General features: G+C 41.1%; 1 protein-coding gene across 1 annotated transcript; it reads right to left on the bottom strand.

Moving 5' to 3' along the window:
- Nucleotides 1-2,768: 2,768 nt before the first annotated feature.
- On the bottom strand, nucleotides 2,769-18,999 carry gpm6aa (glycoprotein M6Aa). Its single transcript, XM_024383112.2, has 7 exons — nucleotides 18,537-18,999; nucleotides 7,932-8,124; nucleotides 7,406-7,562; nucleotides 6,778-6,931; nucleotides 6,530-6,606; nucleotides 6,213-6,278; nucleotides 2,769-4,658 (listed from the first exon to the last, which is right to left on the bottom strand). Exons 1-7 carry the CDS (start codon nucleotides 18,571-18,573, stop codon nucleotides 4,506-4,508), a joined length of 837 nt encoding a protein of 278 aa, XP_024238880.1. The 5' UTR covers nucleotides 18,574-18,999; the 3' UTR covers nucleotides 2,769-4,505.
- Nucleotides 19,000-19,200: the final 201 nt, after the last annotated feature.

The following is a 19,200-nucleotide window of genomic DNA, read 5'->3' on the forward strand; positions in this document are numbered from 1 at the left end:
CGGAGTCAAATGGCGGCGAACTTTACACCACTCCACCCGACGCTTGGCATTGCACCTGGTGCGGCTGCTCGGCCATGGAAACCCATTTCATGAAACTCCCGACGAACAGTGCTGACATTGCCTCTAGAAGCAGTTTGGAACTCGGTAGTGTTGCAACCGAGGACAGGTGATTTTTACGCGTTATGCGCTTCAGCACTCTGCGGTCCCATTCTGTGAGCTTGTGTGGCCTACCACTTCGCGGCTGAGCCGTTGCTGCTCCTAGACGTTTCCATTTCATAATAACAGAGCTTACAGTTGACCTGGGCATCTCTAGCAGGCCCGAAAATTGATGAACTGACTTGTTGGAAAGGTGTCATCCTACTGAAAGCCACGTTGAAAGTCACTGAGATCTTTAGTACGGGCCATTCTCCTGCCAATATTTGTCTTTGGAGATTGCATGGCTGTGTGCTAGCATGTTATACACCTGTCAGCAACGGGTGTGGCTGAAATAGCCGAATCCACTAATTTGAATTGGTCTCCACATTCGTCTGTATTTATAGTATATCAAGCATATTATGCACTACAATATGGTATTTTACAGTAAGAATTTCTTCTGTGACGTACCAGATGAATATATATATATATATATATATATTTATTTATTTAATATAAGATCATTTGCCTTGAATGAGCTCCACCTGTAATCTAAAAGGTGTGGAAATGGTTACTTTTTGTATGGAGAACACCAGAATACACATCTTTCTAGGAATGATGGATTAATTACCCATTATACTCATAAAAAATGGTAGTTATTCATTTCATTATTATAGATTTTTGTATATTTACCCTTGAGTGGGTCAGTAACAGACTGCTGCTGGTCTTAGCTTGGCCCTGACTGAGTGAAAGAGGGACATCTGGTGCTAGAATGGCCGTTGGTTGAGTTGAGATAAAGTGGAGTACTTTTGCCTGTGTGGGCAATACATACATACATACATACATACATACTCTCTCTCTCTCTATATATATATATATATATATATATATATATAAATAAATAAATATATATACAGGTAAATGCCAAAATAAAGGAAACTCCAACATGAAGTGCCTTTTTTAGGTCATTGGACCACCAGATTGTACATGTATCTAGAAGTCTATTGGAGGGATGTGACACCGTTCGTCCATGTGAAATTCCATCATATGGTGTTTTGTCTCAGGCGCTGCTCCAGAATCTCCCATAAGCGATCAATTGGGTTGAGATCTGGTAACACACACACACACACACAAACTTTAAACCCCCTCATTCTTCTTTGAGACCCCTCTTTCAAAGTCACTGAGATCTCTTCTTCTAGCCATGGTAGCAAGAATAATGGGCAACTGGACATTTTATACATGACACTAAGCTTGATGGGATATAAATTGTTTAATTAACTCAAGAACCACACAAGTTGGAAGCCATGCTTTCAATAGACTTTGTATCCTGTCACGCCCTGATCTGTTTTACTTGTCTTTGTGCTTGTCTCCACAGCCCTCCAGGTGTCACCCATCTTCCCCATTATACCCTGTGTACTTATACCGGTGTTTTATGTTTGTCTGTTGTCAGTTTGTCTTGTTTGTCAAGCTTACCAGCGTTTGTCCTGTCAGCTCCTGTCTTTTCCCAGCCTCTCTTTTTCTCGTCCTTCTGGTTTTGACCTTTGCCTGTTCTGACCCTGTACCCGCCCGCCTGACCACTGTCTGTCTCTGACCCTGCCTGCCGTCCTGTACCTTTGCTCCATCTCTGGATTACCGACCTCTGCCTGACCTGACCCTGAGCCTTCCTGCCATCCTGTACCTTGGCCTCTGCTCTGGATTATCGACCCCTGCCTGCCTTGACCTGTCGTTTGCCTGCCCCTGTGGTTACAATGAACATAGTTACTTCACACAGTCTGCACTTGGGTCTTACCTTGATTCCTGATAGTATCCCTCATTTACTCAAGTGTTTATTTTATTTTGGCAGTTACCTGTACACACTATTTTCTGTTTGTAATTACTGAATGTTACACTGTACTTACTGCAGTAACCCTAACTCTTACCCCAACCCATTTGGTCATTGGAAATGAAAATACTTGCTAAACTGTACTTAAAGGAACAATTATTGTAATAAGAACACTGTGGAGTGTTTCACAGGGAATACAGTGATGTTTATTTATGCAAGCAAAGTTTGATCCTACATGCCAGAAAAGCCACTTCAACTGTTAGCACACGTATGTACAAAACAGATTCAATTAAGACAATGTTACTATGTAACATTTAGAACGAACGACTGGGTCGCGTCCACAGATACAGAACAAGAAAAACTGAGCGACTGGGTCGCGTCTCTAGCAACCCAAGATTTGTTTCGGGACTATATATTGTGGAAGGATGAAATAGTATGAATAAATGAATACAAATATATTTTTTAATTAAAATATGTCAAACATAAGTTGAATATGTTTGGTAACCCGTTGTATAAAAGTGATAATGCTCTTGAAGCCGGTGTTTGGAGGATATTCTGGGACGGTTTGCCGACTTCGTCTCGGGCCTAACAACACCCGTGCCAATACATCCTCTGATAACATCGGCTAAAAGACAGGAGCTGACAGGACAAACGCTGGTAAGCTTGACAAACAAGACGAACTGGCAACAGACAAACAGAAAACACAGCTATATCCTCTGATAACACCACCAGTAAAACCGGCTTCGAGGGCATTATCACATAAGTAAGCATTCTTTGTGAAAGTACAAAAGACTAATACGAGGAGAAAGCTGAAAACATTGTCAGGTCATTTACTGAATAAGCAACGTTGGTACAATAGTCAGTTCAAGACATGGTTGAAAGCTCATCACAAAGTAAATAGACAACTCAAACACTACCGTCTAATATCAGTACTATAATGCTGTTACCATTGGGGGGTTTAGTACTGCACATGTAAACAAAAGGTTGACCCAGCAAGACAGGCAAAGTGTTAAACAAAATTGTCCATGCCACAAAAAAACATCTAAATTCACAGTTTTTACCTAACAGTACAGTTATCCAACTCTGAGTTGAACACCAATGCGCTTACACCTAGAGAGAGCACAGAAATGTCCAAATAAGTGCACAAAACTAGCTCTTAGAAATACTGACAAAACAAATATTGCCAGGCAATGAAATGGTAGGCCACCTTCGGAGTCCTATGGCATAATGATGTGTAAGCAATACAATCCAACTTTTACTGTCATAAATAAAATAACTTACTGTGACACACTTCTCTTAAGACTGATAAATCCACCAAAAAGTTCAATTTGACATGAAATGCTTTTTTTTTGAGTCAATATTTTTGAAAGACTGAGGGATTCATAGTGAATTAAACCACAGAAACGTATTTTTATTCTCTTATCTATTGTCCTGAATTTGAAGTGCTTAACATATAGGACCAAAGAATGCATTTATATCTCAATATATGCAGGGCAGAAATCTGCAAAAACTTTCATACTTGTATTTATTAAGTTACACTTTATGAAATAAAAATGGGGTTATGAGAACATGTGTCCATGTGCTTGTGTGGCATATGATTGAAGACGATGGAATCATTCACAGTCCTTAGATACATAGCTTTAAATTGGCAAGATGCCTCATATTGTAATAAAATAATCCATTGTTTATCAGATTGGCAACTCATTTCTTCTTTGATAATGACCTAAGTGTTTCCTGTTTAACAGGCTGGACACACACTGGTTAAATCAATGTTTTTTCCACGTCATTTCAATGAAATTACATTGAACCAATGTGGAATAGACATTTAATTGACATCTGTGCCCAGTGGGTTGGCACATCTAGTAAATCATGTTTTTGTATAATTATAATTTGGTAATGCTATCATGTAACCGCAGGTAGAAAAAAAAAGCTTTTCACTTCAAAGTTATTATTTAGATCCCTGGCAGTACTGGTATTTAAAGGCTTCGGAAGCTTTAAAAGTTCCCCTGTGTGATTGAAAATATTGTAGTCTTCAACACCGATCACCCATCCATGTACATAGTGCTTTAAAATGAGATCTATACAGACACACAAACATGAGAAATGTGCTTGAAACCCTTTAAGCCCTCACTGAACACCTAAAAAATGAATATAAATCAATTATAAAAGGAGGGAAATGTGACCCTTGATAAAACTACAAACTCATAAAAATCCAAAGAAATTCTAAGTAAAAAAGTAAATGAAAAATACTTCTGCTAGATACTTCCAATTCGACTACGTACTGAACTACCAACTACTATAAAAGCCATAATACTACAGGTAATACTAACAATCATCATCATAATCATAATACAGTCCATAAGAGAGGTAATAGGGCTCATCATCTGAAATGCCGTTTGGAGGGGTTGTGAGGGTACCCTGGACCACTTTGTCATATGACGCACCAGTGACATCAGCGGTGGCGAGGACCCCGGGCGCCACCCACCCCCCTCTTTAAAGGGGATGGTGGAGATGGAGGGGCAGGGTGGCAGGGCCAGGCGTCACGCTGGCCTTATGTGTAGGCGTTGAGACGCTCCTTGGAGCGGGTGGAGTGGATGTCGTGGAGCTCCTGCTCCTCCTTGGACTTGGTATCCTCGTACTTCTGCATCCTGCACGCGTCCTTCACGTAGGCCCAGTTGGCTGACAGCACCATCAGGTAGTGGATCTAACAGAGATGAGTCACCCACAAGTTCAGTCGGGGAGAAAAATCAAACACACCACCAATGATTAATCTTTCATTTCTCCACTGACATCCATCAGGGAAAGATGAATGCCCGTCAGGAAATGGAAGAAAGTGTACCATATTTTCATATATTGTATTATCACTACAGATTTCATGATATGGTCTTAATGGAGAACATAGAAAGAGGAATTAGAATATTAGTAATTTAATAGGATCTCTATGGATTTTCACATCATGACATCATCAGCAGAAATTTAAAGTGCTATTATTGTGACCCACAGCTTTAATTAAACCTGGAAAATTAGTCAAATTAAGTATTCTACAGCTGAAAAACAATGTCTCAAATTTCGAATTTTTTATTTTTCAATTCACAATGGTGTATTTCACTGATATGCCAGCAGGCGGCAGTACAGTAGAAGCAGTCGTAGTAGTATTTAGGGTTTCAATGGCAGAAAAGGCTCATGGAGACGCACAGCCATTGTGAATGTATTTTGCTTAAATGACTGTGGTTGTTACTTTGCCACACCTTTCACACTGAATCAGATCAATATAAGAAGCTAATAGATTTGAATCTACACACAGACCAAATTACTGGTATCTTAAGGATTCCAACATAAGCTGCTGTCTCAGCTGCGAGGACTTGGAATAGTGAAAACACTGCATCCATTCTGTTTAACATCTCATCTCGTATTTGATGTTGATAATTAATCATTTGTTTTAGTAATCAGTTAAATAATCAGATACAATGGAAGGACCATGCATTTTTTTACTGCATTAACACCTTTTCAGTTCAGCATGAGACAGAAGTCAGACATGCATTGATACTTTTTTAACATTGTAGTTTCCTTTTTTTACTGCCGCCCTTCTGTTGGTGGGTGTCTGTCGCGTACCACCATCGTTTCCTAGACATTTGTTTTGTTAAAATGGGAGGCAATGTCTCACTGAAATTTGCACCATCATCTTTGACTAACGATGACCACGTTCTCTTTCTTAGAAAATGGCTCCTCACAAATTACCGAGAGATGTTTTCAACAAGCTCCGGGCCTTTCTTCTCCCAGTTTCCATGACAACGCTGTGAAATGCCTAGCATCTCTAAGCCAAAGAAAAACCTTGTCTCTCCACTGCGCCAAAATACTGCCTCCCCAGCCATTCCCATAGACTTGGAGCAAAACAGAGATTTCAGCTACAGAAATCAACTGAGCCCATTAAAACACAACATTTGGTTTACATCCGTTACCACTTGTATTTGACCTACTACTGTCATTTTCAAAATGGCCACGTCAAATCAGAACCTTGTATTACAATTTGTTTGCCTATGGACAAGTTAAAAAAAACTAGTGCAGGGGAAAAAAATCACTGACATGTCTGATTCCTATTTTGTCATATGAGGAACATACAGCGACCTGCACAGATCTCAGCCGTTCATATACAGATTACATGGTCCATATATCCATTGCCCTCAAATGGATATAAATCAAAGCTGTAATATCAGCTACATCAACAGAGATAGAAAAGTAATAGGTTTTTGTGTCTCACCATAGCAATGACAGCAGCTCCAGCACCAGCCAGGGAACAAACGAACAGGTGGAATGTCATGTCCAGCTGTATCATAGACAAAGGAAAGGAAAAAATGAGTCAGGCTTTCCCATAAAAACCCTAGTGAACCTGTACAAGACCCACACACATTTTATTATATGCATTATTTAAAACCTTCATAGATGTTGCACGTAAATGTTCATTTTGCAAAAGCTTTTGAACTTTGAAACTTTGAAACCAAGTATCACATCATTTATTAAACATATGTTATTCACATTTGATGTATTTGTAGTTAAGTTAAGTTAAGTATCACCTACCTCATTTGATTCACACATTTTGTAAAACTTGTCAGATCCAGTACATACAGTCTTCCCCTCCCCAATTGGCACAATACCTGAAAAGAGAGGAGAACATTTCATTAGGCCATTCCAACATTTTCATATTCGTTTTGATTTATCTCAGAATATCTATACCACAGATGTCTATGCAACATTCATGGGTAATATCTTTGAAACTACCCACAGAGAAGCAGTAAACCCAACTACTGTATATCATGAATCCTTACCATACTGGCGCGGGTCCAGGCACAGAGTGACTCCCTCCAGGATGGTGGCGTTTTGGCAAATGGTCCAGATGTTGAAGTAGATGAAGACGGGGAGGGAGGTGAACGCAGTCACCCCGAGCCAAGCCAGCATGAAGATGTACGTCAGCATGATGAACTAAGACATAGGATAGTGGAGACTCAGTAGATTCCAGATTCCAGGTATACCTCACGTCAAGTGAATTAGGAATAACATTAAGAGCTGTTAGTATTTCCCATCAAGATTTATTGTGACTGAGTCTATATCAGTGTTTCCCAAATGTCTCCTCACATACCCCACATTCCACTTTTTGATCTATTCCAGTACTAGCACACTTAATTCCACTTAAACTTGATGATTGGCCATGTGAAACAGTTGTGCAGGTATGGAAAGTGGAACGGATGGGGGTACTCGGAGAGAGGCCTAAATTCTGCCCTTTTACACAGCATAGTCACATTTTATCTACAATATTTTGATTGATGGCACTGCCATTTTAAAAGCTACTTTGTCCCTTAGGGCCATTGCATTACACACAGGTCGTTCATATAAAATGTTACAAGCTACTCTTGAAGATCACTAAACCTCATCATTCAGTGATTAATGACCCCTTACCCAAGCACTGACGCAACGTCCACAGGTGGTGATCTTGAAGTCTCCGTAAAGGTCCTTAATGGCTCCGCTGGTAAAGAAGCCCTCCACCATCAACAGAATGCCGTAGACAAAGAACGCCGAGGCGATGCCATAGATCACATACTTAATGATGTCAATCCTAGATGGAAAAAAAGTGAAAAGTGTGTGAAAACAACTGTAATGTACAGTTATTACATTGTTATTTCATTGTTATTGTGCATTAAAAACACATTTCTACATCCTCTGTAACTCTGTCTGGTCAAACTTATCAAGTTACATTGAATAGTGTATTTACACAGTAACTATACAAGTGACTCATTTCAAACCCATTTTAAATCGAGACAGTGTTCTTTCACCAGGATACAATGTTGGTCTTATCGAGCCCATCTGCAATGCAGGTTCTTCTAAAGTACAGAGAGCTACTAGGTATAGGGGTAACTTTCAGGTGATACACAACAGTGTATCTTGAATGTTTCCAGTTTAGGTCATTGGTGTGTAGCCTGCTCACATGGTGAACACGTCAAGGGAATCCACGGGTCCTCTGACCACCTCAAAGTAGTTCTGCAGTATGGTGACGGTCCCAGAGAGGGCCTCGTGCCCGCAGCCACAGAACAGTGCCACCCCGGCGTACAACAGGATGGTAGCGATAAGTGACGGGTACGGGATGCCACCCAGGCATTTGATGCAGCACTCCAGGCATCCTGAGCACACAGAGAGAAGAGAGACAGAGAAGGTCAGACTTCATGAAAGACAGGAGGGAATGTTCACTATATACAGTAAATCACAGGACAACAGAGGGAGAAACACTGTATTGAGAGTACTGGTTGAGAATGCTGGAAGATATCGTGAGAGGAATCAATCAGACTAAGCTGTGGTCAGTACAAGGCCTTTATATCAACACCACAACCACTAAAATGATGTTGTTGCATGAGGTGCATAGCAATCCTAGTAGTAGGTACCATAATCAACATGGTAACTGTTTCTAAAAATGGATATTATGTGATTGCGTGGCACACTTCATAGGGTTTTGAACAGCAGCCTTCACCTAAAAACAATATGGTACCGTATGGTACTTCACATACAGTGGTCATCCTCTACACACTGGTGGTTAAATGCAGTCGGAGGTGAAGCAGTAAGAGAGTGACTCCCCTCTTTGCTACACATATTCTAGTATGAGGAATGAGGTGAACCCAACTTTAACCCTACAGAGGTTTAACCCACCCAGCAGAGCCCTGGTGTGGTTGACCCTTTCAGCCTGAGCCCTAGGTGAACTCTGAGCCATAGGCGTCCCGGGCATCCACTCTGTCTGGCCACACATCGAACAGGGATCAGGGTGAATAATAACATGTTACTAGAAGTGTGTGTGTGTATGTCTGTCTGTGTGAGTGTGTGAGACTGTGCCTCAGTCTAAGTGTCTGTGGGCGGGATGTCCGGGTATATTTGACTGGATTGGTGTGTTTCTACAAAATGCTGTGACCATATTATAACAGCATCACAATCCCATGGATGTGTTACTGTATGTTAGGGTTTGTGTATGTGTTTGAGGGAAGCAGTCTGGACAGTGAGTTCATCCTTCAGCCTAACGAATGCTATGCCAACATACTCTAAAAATGCATGTCATTCATGCACAACTTTCAGACTAATGTCATTTGCATTCCAATTTCATTAGTGAACCCCACTCTTTTTCATGGCCAGATATGAGCTGTTATTGAGTCAAATAGTATTTCCTCTCCTCCTAGTGCACTCTGAAATATGCTCCCCAAATCAATGCGCAGCACTAATGAAATGCACAAATGTAATTTCACGCTCATACGACTGGAGAATTTCCTCCAGTGCCTCTACATCACCATTAGAACCATTGATTAATTCTTCCCCATTCAATCCCCGCTCATGTTCCCCATTCAAAAAAAAGTCTGAAAAACCGAGCTGACTCTATTTTATTTGTAATTCTCAGAGATACCAATCAATGACATCTCCCTCATCGCAGCCAAGCAGTCGTTTATTTGCCATCTCCTCTATAGCGCCTCGTGTTTATTTTCCGTTGCACTGCATTGCGAAAGCAATAGCCCTCTTCCTCCTCCCTCCTCCACGCTCTGCATCTGTTTCTATACAGATTGTGACTGGAATAGCAAGTAAGCTAGCCATCTACCTCCGCATGCTAGGTTGGGGATCCTTTATTGAAAAAACACATGAATTTCACATGTGAATACATGTTAAGTGTTCCAAAAACACATGTGATCACATGTGATCTTATGTTACGTTAATGTGATAACGTGACAACATATAAAGCAACATAACATGAAACGATACATTTGAAAAAATCCGATTACGTGAAGTGTTCCAAAAACACATTTTCACATGATTTTACATTTTCACAAAATCATGTGATTTTCCACATGTGAAATCATGCATTTTCCTCATCCTAGCCTATCTCCAGATGTAATCCACCGCCAGTGTCGTCACGTCATCAAGCCCGATTCCCATCGTTTCCCAGCTATGATATTGACTACATCACTACTTGTTTTTGTAAGAAGTGCTGACATGCTGAATGCACAGATGTGCCTGTTTAAACTACTAGCACACAGCTTGGACACCCATGCATACCCCACAAGACATGCCACTAAATGTGTCTTCCCAATTCCCAAGTCAAGAACAGACTATGGAAGGTGCACAGTACTACATAGAGCCATGGCTACATGGAACGCTATATTTTTTATTTATTTAACCTTTATTTAACCAGGTAGGCCAGTTGAGAGCAAGTTCTCATTTACAACTGCGACCTGGCCAAGATAAAGCAAAGCAGTGTGACACAAACAACACAAAGTTACACATGGGATAAACAAAATCTATATACAGTGTGTGCAAATGTAGTAAGATTAGGGAGGTAAGGCCATAGTGGCGAAATAATTACAATTTAGCAATTAACATTTGAGTGATAGATGTGCAGAAGATGAATTTGCAAGTAGAGATACTGGGATGCAAAGGAGAAAAAGATAAATATAACAATATGGGGATGAAGTAGTTGGGTGGGCTATTTACAGATGGGCTGTGTACAGGTGCAATGATTGGTAAACTGCTCTGACAGATGATGCTTAAAGTTAGTGAGGTAGATATAAGACTCCAGCTTCAGTGATTTTTGCAATTCGTTCCAGCCATTGGCAGCAGAGAACAGGAAGGAAAGGCGGCCAAAGGAGGAGTTGGCTTTGGGGATGACCAGTGAAATATACCTGCTGGAGCACGTGCTACGGGTGGGTGCTGCTATGTGACTGGGACTGGGAGACTAGCCAGGATCGAGGAAAATATGAACGAAGCAAAGTACAGGAAGATCCTTGATGAAAACCTGCACTAGAGCACTCTGAGCGCTCAGGACCTCAGACTGGGGGTGAAGGTTCACCTTCCAACAGGACAAAAACCCTAAGCACACAGCCAAGACAACGCAGGAGTGGCTTCAGGACAAGTCTCCAAATGTCTTTGAGTGGCCCAGAGACAGAGCCCGGATTTGAACCTGATCAAACATCTCTGGAAAGACCTGAAAAAAGCTGTGTAACGACGCTCCCCATCCAACCTGACAGAGCATGAGAGGATCTGTAGAGAAGAATGGGAAAAAGCTGGAGGACAGCTAGTTTCCGTCCTCCTCTGGGTACATTGACTTCAATACAAAACCGAGGAGCTTATGGTTCTCACCCCCTTCCATAAACTTACACAGTAATAATGACAACTTTTGTAGGACGTCCTCCAACCTATCAGAACTCATGAAGAATGAACTGACTTGTTGTCCACCCAATCAAAGGATCAGAGAATGAATCTAGTACTGAAAGCATAAGCTACAGCTAGCTAGCACTGCAGTACATAACATGTGGTGAGTAGTTGACTCAAAGAGAGAGAAAGACAATAGTTGAACAGCTTTGAACAATTTCATTTAAAAAATGAAGGAGAAGCCAGAGAGCGAGCGAGAGAGATAGCTATATTTCCTTGTATTTTTTTCACTTTCACTTACTTAGCTAGCAAATGCAGTTAGATTGTTTAGCCTATTCAAACACCTGGCTCAAACAGAGAGGGGTCGTATTGTTACGTACGTCATCGGAATGAGACCAAAGCGCAGCGTGGAAAGTGTTCATGATAATTTAATAATGAAACACTGACAAAACAATAAAAGATAAACAAATGTAAAGTTCTGCAGGGCTAGAAAGCTACTGTGCAAAAACAAGATCCCACAAACTAGGGTGGAAAACAGGCTGCCTAAGTATGATTCCCAATCAGAGACAACGATAGACAGATGCCTCTGATTGGGAACCCTACCCGGCCAACAAAGAAATAGAAAACTAGAATGCCCACCCAAATCACACCCTGACCTAACCAAATCGAGAAATAAAAAGGCTCTAAGGTCAGGGCGTGACACGTATGTTAGCTAGCTGGCTATGGCTGTCCAACACCGGAACTCTTCCAAGTCAAGGTAAGCTTTTGGTTTTATTAATTTATTGCCACCTTGGCCCACAAGTGTAACTACTAAACTGCTTGCTGACTGTACACTGTACTGCATGATTGTAGCGGGTTCTATTAGCTATGTTGACTATGACGTTAGCTAATATGGTGACAATGATGTAGGCTGTGTGTAGAGTTTAGCGGTTATTTTCGCCTGGTCACAGACAGATGATGTGTTGTGCACTGACATCCACAAGCGAAGGGAAAAGGTGAGAAGAGGATAGCGCGTAGATGCAAGAAGGAATTATACAACAAGCAAAGTGATCATGCTGTTTGTATGTGGCTACTATGAAAGTGAACTGTGTTTGCGTGTGATCAGAGGTATATTCATTCCATCAATTCTGTTGAAAAACTTTTCTTAAACGGAAACAAACGGAACAAAACGGGGATAAACATACCTGAATTTGTCCAGTAGAAACTCTCATTAGTAACTGTTGAACTAATGATAACACCCTAGATCAGCTAGATGCAGGCAAGAGTGTGCAAGGCGGTATTGAATGCGTTACTGTCTGTAACATTGATTACAAAAAAATTATCAAGACCTGTGCACCTATGTTATAAACTTTCATTCATTGGCCTCATGATGGGTATAGGGAAAATGTGAGTATCATGTGGTAATCTAAACCTGTCGATGTTACATTGAGCTGAGTGAATGGAATTTGAAGGACAGTCATCCAATATGCTGTAATAGAAATAAGGCCATGCTGATTCAAAAAATGATCTTCCTCCCTCATCTTCACCGACCGACCACTGGTGTGTTTTGAAAATGTTTTGTGGACTTCATGAATCAATATAAAAAAGTTTTGGGGATAAATTGAAATATTTGACAATATTAGAATTGTTAAAAACTCACATGGTTCTTCATTGCAAGGGCATTGGGCGGTAGTACTGGTGGCCATATTGCCATTTAATGCAATACATATGAAGTCTTAAGGATTCATTGGGAACCAGATATGGTTATAATCATACATTTGCATGGCACTATTGGTTTTCTAACAAGTTCAACAATTCTCCACTGGAAAACAACAGCTACTCCTCCCATCATAAGTCTAATTACCAGCCTTTTCACAGACTTACATTGAACTTGAGATTCGTGACTCAATCTGTTGGCGCTATGCTAGTGAAAATGACAACTAGTGTGAATTGACTGAAAGAGCCACTGGATGCTTGATCCATAATTTAGCACCAGCAGCACAGTAACAGCACAGCGCCAGCCACTTCCATCCATTATTCATGGCAGCTGTTTTACTGTTACATTACCTGGGATGAGAAAGTTGCCTGTTTAATGAGCTGCCACCGGGGTTCCAATTGATCATGTTCACAGTGGAATAAGGTTGAGTGTGTTGTAGAACTTGTTGGGTATCAACTGGCCCAGTGTCAGTTTAGGTATATGTTGTGAAAGGGACCATTCACTCTCTCTAGCAATGTATTTAACAACAAGACCAGTTTTAGTAGCCTGGGCACCAGTCTGTTTGTGTCATCATGACTAAGATGACAAGGAGCTGTCATGATAGCACAAACAGATCTGAGACTAGTCTACTGTTGTTCTTGGAGACAAGCATAACAGAAAAGTTAAATGAACTGTTGTTTTTACAGATTGGCATTAGTAAAGCATTCCTCCAAAAGTGGCTTATGGTCAACAATGACATAGTCTATTATATTTATCTCATGATGACCACACTTTGTTCTTGAACTTTATTCATATGAAACCTTCAAATTAGGGGGTCATTAAATATTACTGGAAATCACTACAGTATGTGAAAACATGGCTACATGTGGATTATCTCTAAGCTGACAATAAAGGCTGAATCAAGAGACAGGCTCCAGCTCCACCTTCAATTGTACTCCATACAAACAGCCCCTCTTCAAAAAGTAAAGTCTGTAATTCGGCTCTGACCCCAAACATGTCTCTCCAGTCCAATCAACAGAAGGCGTCTCTCTCTCTCTCTAACACAAAGAGAAAGGACAGGCCCCTCCCATGCCCCCTCCCCACTACCACGGTCACCACTCTCCCATCTGTCAGCGTCATGTCCGACAGGCCACACACACACACACACACACACACACACACAATGGCTCATTAAAAGGTTGAGGTTGCCATCATGTAATGGTCACCTCTTAGAAAACATTGATAATGCATCTTGAAGACAACAGCACTCCTAAGGATCATTCAGAAAATAATCCATATAGTATCAGCCGCACAATCACAAGATCTATAGTGGCATTAGTTTCATTAAAACAGGGAAGGGGGGAGCGAGAGACGGAGAAGGGGTGGAGGGAAACAGAGGGAGAGATTGAGAGAGAAGGAGATAGATTCAAAGAGAAAAAGCTAATTAGTTTCTGGTTAGAATAGCTTGTGGTGTACACAAGGCACATTTTCACATTTAATCATGTTCATTTGATCTGGTGGCCTGGAGACGTCCATGGGAGGCGGAGTACGGGAAAATAAGCCTACACTAAGCAGTGGGGATGTTTCAGTCTGTGAATGTCGGAAGAGTATGTGTTTCAGCGTTCGCTTTCCCATTTGTTATGCTGCATCTTGACACACATGTCCAGTTTATGGGGTAAAATAGTATACTTTTATTTGATCAATGGGTTGTGTTACCCCTTCTCGCGCACTTGCAAATTGTATCTTTTATTACATGACATTGAATATATGACAGACATGGAAAACCTGTATTATGGCTTCCCTACTTGAATTCATGTTTTTTTGTAATAATCTTGGATAAATTCCAAGAATTACAATTCCAGTTTCTAGAATGAAAGTTTTCCTGACCAAGAGCCACGATTTTTTTGCAAAGGCCACTCTAGTGAATTATAAGATCTCTATGGTATGGACACTATCATAATGCAATACACCTCAGGCTATGGGACAAATGTGAATCCAATTTGGTTGATTTTGTTTGCTAAAAAAGCTTAGCCTCTTCCATTTGACAGCCAAAATAGATCTGTAACACTAGTAGCAATATAACAGAAGATCAAAGGTATTTTGTAACCCTTTGTTAACGGTGAAACTAAATGTAATGCAAACTATTTGGAGGTATTCATTGTTATTTTGAGTATTTACAAAGCAGCCCTGAGAGGTATAAAATGCACAGTTTTAAATTTGCATGTACAGTCATGTTGTGTCTGAAAACCATACAATGTCATGTTCTGTACAGTAGGTGCATTCCATTTGTATTATTTTTGCACGGTAGCACCCTGGCTAGTCCATGGTGCCCCTAATGCCAGGACAGGGCTACAGACGATCTACAGAGCTCTGGTCCACACATAACGCATGTCCTCATAGGAGGTGACAGGGGGACAGTTGCTGGAGGAATGGCCCAGAGAAAGAGCACTTACATCTGCTTGTCCTCTTAAATATGTCATGGACTCTGGGTTCTCTGAGGTGGGGGGGTCAGTTTGTGACCAGTCACCCCAAAATGACAGTGAGGTCACATACTGTAGATTATAATATAACAACTAGATAAAAGCATAACCGTTTGATGCTGCTCGTCCCTGAGAGTTGCTCAGATTTATATATAATGCATGGTTAAAGCTAGGTGGCCTGACAACTTTAAAGATCAACGACTTCAGCTCAGACTAAAAACAATACTACAGGAGCAGTGTTACCATACAAGTTATATATATATATATTTTTACATAATCTCCACAAATACAGCGAAATGAAAACTGAAATGAATTTGTCATCTAAGGTAACATACAAAACACATTGAACATTAAATATAAGCAATATAAAGCCATTTGAGAGGCCCTCAAGGCGGAGGCCCAAAGTCATTCATTGGCCTAACTCCCAGAAGGGTGTTAAATCTCCCCTTTCATGTGCTCTTAAACCAGCCTTTCAGCTCAGTAGATTTACAGTGGTCATGTGAATAATTGTCTCAACCAAGCGACAAGTGACAAGAGACTTAGAAGCCTTAATATAACAGTAAGGTGTAATCTATAACTTGGTAATACTTTATATTAATAGAAGTACTGTTTATGACGGGTTGTAGTTTTATAAGTAGTTTATAGATCATCATTAGATAATATGTTGTTTATGAATCATTATTAAATAGTTATAATTTTGGTCGTTGCCAAATAATAGGTTTATTTATGGCTGCACTGAGGATTTTGTTACTGTTATTAAAAGATGAATAACATAAATCACATTACCTCACTAAATGCGGAAGACACATTTCAGATGAATGCATTCAGTTGTACAACTATGTGTCCCACTTTCCCTTTCCCTTTCCCTCACTTTGAAGGTAATACTGTGAGAGCATACCCAAGTCCCTCTCAATATGGCTACTCTAGCTTTCTAAAGTGAAATGTATTTTCCTTGTGTCAATAATTGAAATGTCAGGAAAATTTTGGGGCAATTTGATGTTTGTTTGAGGTTGATGCCTTTTCTGTTTAGGGGGTGGTTTTAGGGCTAAGGTTTGCATGGAGGAACCAAATGCCAAATATCAACAGAGAACCAAAATTCCATTATTTGCTAGTGGGCAAGACACACTGCACATACTGTAGCAGGCCTAGAAGCATGTAGGCCAACCTACTACATGGCATTTACACTATGCATGCATTCAGACTTCATAATTGGAAACAGGAGGGTCAAATCATCTTGTTTCAAGCACTAGAATTCTAAGTGTCCCTAGCTGAACTTCAGTAGCCTGGTACCAGGCCTGTTTGTGCTGTATCCGACTCCTATGATCATTGTTATGGTTTAGCATGTTGTAGAACCATAAGAGTTGGCTAAACAGCACAAACAGTTCAGGGACCAGGCAACTGAAGTTCATCAGTCAGTGTGTTGATTCAGAGAGGAAGCACTAAAGAAGAAGAGTGTTAATGTGGAGCAGCACTTAGCCAAGCTGCTTTAGCACCCTATTTAATTTATAACTTTACAAATTTGATAGAGAAGAGATGTGCCAGTTAGCCACCTTTGGGCCAGTGGGGCCGCAGCGCTAGTAGTGTAAAGAGTGCTCGGCTAAGTATTATAGAAAGACTAACAAGGCCTTCACCCAAATGAATGGGCATGGTGTACTCGAGTCACGCATGCACAGTCTGGGTGCTAGTCTCGTTCAGTATGGTGAACATTGATGGAGATGGCCAACTGTATCATGTGACAGATAGGGCTTCCAGGATAAAGAATTCACACAGAGAGAGCGAGTACAATACCCATCAGTCTCTATTTTGGAGACTGATGGGTATTCAATCAAAACTGCTATCAAGAAGTTTCCGGTAGTCATCCCACAGGTTGGAGACATCTTAGTGCCAAAGAATCATGGATCATAGTGTGAAAACAGAATTCCTGATCCAATGTTATATTGCAGCCACCAATGGTTATAACATCTTACCAGACAATAAAGGCCTATCACTTTGTAGTACATGCAATTATTCAGCTGTCCCCATAGCAGAACCCTACCCTGGTTCCAGGTAGAATAATTTTGGGTTCCATGTAGAACCCGCTGTGGAAAGGGTTTTTACATGGAACCCACAATTGTTCTACTTGGAACCAAAAGGGTTCTACCTTGAATCAACAAGGGTTGTTCAAGGGCTTCTCCTATGGGGACAGCAGAAAAATAGTTGTTTTTTTTACGAGTGACCATCCATGACACTCACACAAACACGCACACACGCACACAGACACTGTGTAAACTGTGTGTCCAGGATACCAAAATGTCATCTGCAGGAACAGAACAGAGCAGAGTGGCTGCAGGGATAATGACCAGACTTGGCCAGTGCCATGGCAACTCATGCCTGTGAAGCACTGGTTTTCAGGAAGGAGGGAAGAAAAGAAGCACAGACACACGAAGCCCTGTCACATGCACAGAACCTGGGAAGAAGGGGGAAAGGAAGGAAGGAAGGAAGGAGGAGGAAGAGGAGTTGAGGGGGAGAAATACACCTCAGAGTGGAGAGAACGACAGCATTTTTATTCATCCAGTGAGCATTTAAATTAATATGGAAGAAGGCTCATTCAAACCAACCGCTTGTAAACATCAATGTATTTATACATCATGTATTTATAGACTGCTATTTTCGCCTCAAGCCTACACTTCTTCAACACTGGCGAAGGGGTAAATTTGCATTTTAAATGGCAACCCCTTTGCACAATGCAAACATACCCTGCATGCAGATGCACTAGAAAGGAATCTTCACATGCGTCAAAAAAATGTCTGCTGAAAGCATGAAAGCGCTTTGATTTGAATACAAAAGCTGGACATGCATATGGTCGGAAATACAATGGTTTTATTAGCGAAAGCGGACTGGCTCGATGTCTCTTGTCTTCGATGTTCCGCTGATCCATTTCGACAGGCATGGGAGAGCCTTACCGAGACACCCGTGAACAAAGACAATCCTCCCTGTGCTTTCACAGTCAACGCTCACAGAGGCAGGTCACACCCCTCTGACTGTTTCGACAGCAGACAACACCCACACCACACACACACACTTTAGTCAAGCAGACAATCAATGGACAAAGGAACAACCCAAACAGATGCTTTTTTATAGCCAGATCATTAACCAAATATTTTCTCAAACCTTTCTGCATAAGTACTTCACTGACAACAGACAAATAAATTAGGGGAGGATTTCACTCAAATGGAATCTCAATCCATCCACCTGAATATAAAATACACTTCTCTTTCCTTACCTTTCTGAGTCTGCCCCTCGTCCATATCTTCTTCCATCTGGGCTATTCTAGATGCAGAGCAACTGATATGACAAAAGCTCAGAACTCTGTTTCTGTGTGTGTTCTCGGCTGAGGGATAGTCCACAGAAGTCTCTCTCTTTCTCTCTCTCTCTCTCCCTCTCTACTCTGTGTTCAGACCTCTTGTCAGCAGAGATTTAATTCAAGTAGTCGTGCCGTTGATTTATGAGAGAGATCAGTGCGTCTTCACAGCGCTGTCCATCGCGAGCCACTCTGGCAAGTGCTGAAAACCTGGTCTCAACAGTGGAGAATACAGGGGGTGGTGAGGGAAAAGGGTGGTCTCAGTATGCAGGAATAAGTATGTTTGCAGGAAGGTGCAGGTGGTCAGAAAACAGAAAGCATAGAGAGGCAATGATAGAAACACCGGCTCAGCCTTGAAAACATACCCTTACCCTGAGAACAGGAGGAGGGGTGTTTCTTTAGAGGTGTTGAACACTCTCCCACCCAGCCCACCCGGATAACCCCTTTTTTCAGAGAGAATGGTTAAGCCTGTCAGCCCCCTTGGCTATGTTCTGCTGCATGAAGTGAACCTTCTCCTTAACTGAAAAAATATATATTTCAGAAATCCAAAAGGGAATTCTCATAATCATATTAATCATCCAGGTTC

The sequence above is a fragment of the Oncorhynchus tshawytscha genome, linkage group LG21, assembly GCF_018296145.1.
Source record: "Oncorhynchus tshawytscha isolate Ot180627B linkage group LG21, Otsh_v2.0, whole genome shotgun sequence".
NCBI classification, from domain to species: domain Eukaryota; kingdom Metazoa; phylum Chordata; class Actinopteri; order Salmoniformes; family Salmonidae; genus Oncorhynchus; species Oncorhynchus tshawytscha.